General features: G+C 51.1%; 1 protein-coding gene across 1 annotated transcript in view; it reads left to right on the top strand.

The window, feature by feature from the left end:
• Positions 1–4,327, top strand: part of DENND4B (DENN domain containing 4B) — a 19,014-nt gene that overhangs the window by 8,432 nt on the left and 6,255 nt on the right. Inside the window, exons 13-17 of the mRNA XM_012813007.2 lie at positions 1,082–1,227; positions 1,813–1,952; positions 2,032–2,158; positions 2,731–2,937; positions 3,274–3,402. Of these exons, the coding sequence (XP_012668461.2) occupies positions 1,082–1,227; positions 1,813–1,952; positions 2,032–2,158; positions 2,731–2,937; positions 3,274–3,402 (749 nt within the window). The remainder of the gene's footprint in view (positions 1–1,081; positions 1,228–1,812; positions 1,953–2,031; positions 2,159–2,730; positions 2,938–3,273; positions 3,403–4,327) is intronic.

Genomic DNA, 4,327 nt, shown 5'->3' with positions numbered 1-4,327 from the left:
AAAAAAAAAAAAAGAAATCCTGCCCTTAGAGAACCCCAATCTGAGGCAGAAGATGAAAGAGAGAAATTACTAGGAGAGCTAAGCTAGTCAGCGTGGTGTGTTGGCAGTCATGCCAGAAGGGCCAAAGTGACAGTGGAGGCCAGGTGGATTGCCTGAGCTCAGGAGCTCCAGACCAGCCTGAGCAGGAGCGAGACCCTATCTCTACTAAATATAGAAAAACTATAGTTACCTATAGTTCCAACTACTCAGTAGTCTGAGGCAAGAGACTCAACTTGAGCCCAAGAGTTTGAGGTTGCTGTGAACTATGATGCTACGGCACTCTACCCAAGGTGACAGAATGAGACTGTCTTCAAAAAACAAAACAAACAAACAAACAAAAACCCCAAGGGCTGGGTATGGTGCCTCATGCCTATAATCCTAGCACTTGAGAGACTGAGGTGGGTGCATTGCTTGAGCTCATGGATTCAAGACCAGCCTGAGCAAGAGCGAGCCTTGTCTCTAAAAATAGCTGAGCATTGTGACTGGTGCCTGTGGTCCCAGCTACTTGAGAGGTTGAGGCAAGAGAATCTTTTGAGCCCAAGAGTTTGAGGTTGCTGTGAGATATGACGCACTCTACTGGGGGCAACAAAGTAAGACTCTGTCTCAAAAAATAAAAACACACAAAGAAAAACAAAGAGAGGCTTGGCACCTGTGGCTCTGCAGCGAGGGCACCAGCTACATAACCAGAGCTGGCAGGTTTGAATCCAGCCCAGGCCTGCTAAACAACAATGACAACTACGACATAAAATAGCCAGGTGTTGTGGTGGGCATCTGTAGTCCCAGCTACTTGGGAGGCTGAGGCAAGAGAATCACTTAAGCCTAAGAGTTTAAGGTTGCTGTGAGCTGTGATGCTATGGTACTCTACTGAGGGTAACAGTGAGACTCTGTCTCAAGGAAAAAAAAAAAAAGCAACCACAGATGATGGCTTTGGTGGCCTTGGTCCTGAGTGGGCAAGGAGCCACTAAGGGGTTCAGGGAGGTTGTGTCAGTGGGGGGAGAGCCCAGGTGACCTCCTTTCTATGCCCTACTCTCATCCCTCTTAGGGTTCCTCAAATCCCGGGAACGCTCTAGCCACAAGCTGTACTCTCAGCTGCTGCACACACAGATGTTCTCCCAGTTCATCGAGGAGTGCTCATTCGGCTCTGCGCGACATGCTGCCCTTGAATTCTTTGACTCTTGTGTTGACAAGGTATCGGGCACTGTTTCTTCTGCATTGCCCACTGCTTCTGTTCTCCCGGTTGTCTCTGTTGTCCCAGGGACACTATAAACAACACTACATCTTTTTTTTTTTTTTAAGAGACAGAGTCTCACTTTGTCACCCTTGATAGAATGCTGTGGCATCATAGCTCACAGCAACCTCCAATTCCTGGGGTTAGGCGATTCTCTTACCTCAGCCTCCCGAGTAGCTGGGACCACAGGCATCTGCCACAATGCCTGGGGCAGTTTGGCTGGGGCCAGGTTCACACCTGCCACCCTTGATATATGGGGCCAATGCCCTACTCACTGAGCCACAGGCACCACCCAACACTACACCTTAATTGTGGCTGTGATGGCACCCTGGAGTCACCCAGTGCACAACCTGTGCAGCCATATGTGGCTGGCTCCTGTTCTCACCAGCTTACTGCCCTTCCATTCCTGACTCCTTCCCCCTACGCTGTGTCTCCAGGGCTCCTTTCTTATGGATGTCCTTTCCTGGGAGATGCCATCTTCCTAGACACCCTGGCCCTGTTGCACGCACTATATTTATATTCACTCTTTTACAATACTGCTGCAGGTCCACCCAGAGCAGGAGAAGCTGGAGCTGAATCCCTTAGTGGAGCTGGAGGAGCTGTCAGGAAGTGAACTCACAGTCTTTATCACGCCTCCCGAGGAACCTGTAGTACCAGAAAGCAGTGAATCCACTCCCCAGTACTGGTGAGGGTCTCTTGTCCCCTCACTTGTCCCAAGGCTGGTCCAGTACAGATTGTGATGTTGCCTTTCCTTGACCCTTCAGCTATGATGGGTTCCCGGAGCTTCGGGCTGAGCTATTTGAGTCTCTTCAAGAGCAACCTGGTGCCCTGCCTGTGCCAGGCCCATCCCGTAGTGCCCCCAGTAGTCCTGCTCCTCGCCGTACAAAGCAGGTAATAGCAGGCGGGTGAGGGGGCCCCGTTGAGGGACCTTGGTTAGCCAAGGGCTGCTGCTTCATCTGTACATAGGGATAGTGATGGCTCTTCCCTATAAGGTTGGTAGAAGGTTTCAGGATGCCTGGCATTTATGAAGCACTGGGTGGCCATTAGCTGCTGTAATCTTCTTCACCTTCTGAGCTCTCTGGGAATCTAAGGCTGACTGTCTGCCCATGCTCAAGGGCACTCTTTCTGCCTGGGGCTCCAGGCAGGCTATAACCTGTGGAGTACAGCATTCCTCCTGCCTCCTCTGAGCTCAGGCCTTTCCTTAGGGAAGCATGGTCTCTCCCCACACTGTACTACAACCAGCTATGCCTTGTACTTGAAGATAAAGTGATTTGAAATATGTAATAGATGGAACAGTGAAACAGTGCCTGGCATGTTGGCTACAACTCTCAGCTATTAACAGACTACTGTGAGTGAGAATCAAAGCGGCCAAGTATGAGGAAACTATCTGTGGGTGATAAGACATGACACGAGCACAATGGATAACAGTGGTCTTACCCTGCCATGTCCTCCATACCACCTAGGAAATGAAGATTGCACAGCGGATGGCACAAAAGTCGGCTGCTGTGCCAGAGTTGTGGGCCCGATGTCTGCTGGGGCACTGCTATGGGCTGTGGTTCCTGTGTCTGCCGGCCTACGTGCGGTCGGCACCGTCCCGGGTGCAGGCACTGCACACAGCCTACCACGTGCTGCGACAGATGGAGAGTGGCAAGGTGGTGCTCCCTGATGAGGTAGGCAACTGTGTACTGTGTGGCTGCACCCACACCCAGTCCCAGGGAGGTATATACAGCCATGGGGCTATGACACAGACTGGTGAAGAGCAGGGGAGGCCGATGGGGAGTCCCAGAACTAGGCAGGTGCCCCATAACATGTACTGAGTGAGTGAGCACACTCATGGCAGTGGAAGCTGCAGGGGGACAAGACTGGCAGGAAGACTGGGTGACTCTGAGGATGCCCCAGGGCCTGCCGGGGCCAGCAAAGTCTGTGAGAACTGGGGAGACTGTGCTGAGAGTTGATGGTCTGTGTTGGGAGGTGTCTCCTGTCATCCGGTGCCTCTTCTGACCCAGGTGTGCTACCGGGTGCTGATGCAGCTATGCTCACACTATGGGCAGCCTGTGCTGTCTGTGCGGGTCATGCTGGAGATGCGGCAGGCAGGCATCGTGCCCAACACCATCACTTACGGCTACTACAACAAGGTACCTAATGTGGGGTGAGGGGTGGGACAGCAGCCTGCATCAGGGTGTGTGTTGGAAGGACATTGCTCCTTGATACCTGTTGCTCTCCTCACTCCTTGGAGATTGGACTTGTACAGTTCAACTAGATCCTGTGACCACTGTTATCCATTGTGCTGTCATGTCTTATCACCCACAGATAGTTTTCTCATACTTGGCTGCTTTGATTCTCACTCACAGTAGTCTATTGATAGCTGAGAGTTGTAGCCAACATGCCAGGCACTGTTCCACCTCTATTACATATTTCAAATCACTTTATCTTCATAACAGCCCCATGGGAGGATGATTATTATCCCATTTTGTTGTTGTTGTTGTTGTTTGTTTGTTTGGTTGGTTTTTTTGAGACAGTCTCAAGCTGTTGCCCTGGGTAGAGTGCCATTGCGTCACAGCTCACAGTAACCTCAAACTCTTGGCCTCAAGTGATTATCTTACCTCAGCCTCACAAGTAGCTGGGACTACAGGCGCCCGCCACAACGCCTGGCAATTTTTTTGTTGTTGTTGCAGAGCATCAGTAACTGTCCAAGACCCTACCACATATAAGTTGGGGAGTCAGAATATGAGCACAGGCATAATCATGTCTCCTGAACTCAGGCTCCTAACCATCACCCTAAAATCCTCTTTTTTTTTTTCACCAATGGGGTCTTTAAAGCTTTGTCACCTAGGCTGGAGTGTAGTAGTGCAATCACAGCACACTGCAACCTCAAACTCCCAGGCTCAGGCGATCCTCCTGCCTCAGCTTCCTAGTAGCTGGGACTATAAGCATAAGCCACCATGCTCAGCTTGTCTTCTGTTGTTTTTGTTTTAAGACAGAGTCTTGGCTCGGCGCCTGTGGCTCAAGCGGCTAAGGCACCAGCCACATACACCTAAGGTGGCAGGTTCAAATCCAGCC

This window comes from Otolemur garnettii, unplaced genomic scaffold (assembly GCF_000181295.1).
Source record: "Otolemur garnettii isolate 467f Iridium unplaced genomic scaffold, OtoGar3 scaffold00244, whole genome shotgun sequence".
Taxonomy (NCBI): Eukaryota; Metazoa; Chordata; class Mammalia; order Primates; family Galagidae; genus Otolemur; species Otolemur garnettii.
This window is presented reverse-complemented; position numbering and strand designations above follow the sequence as displayed.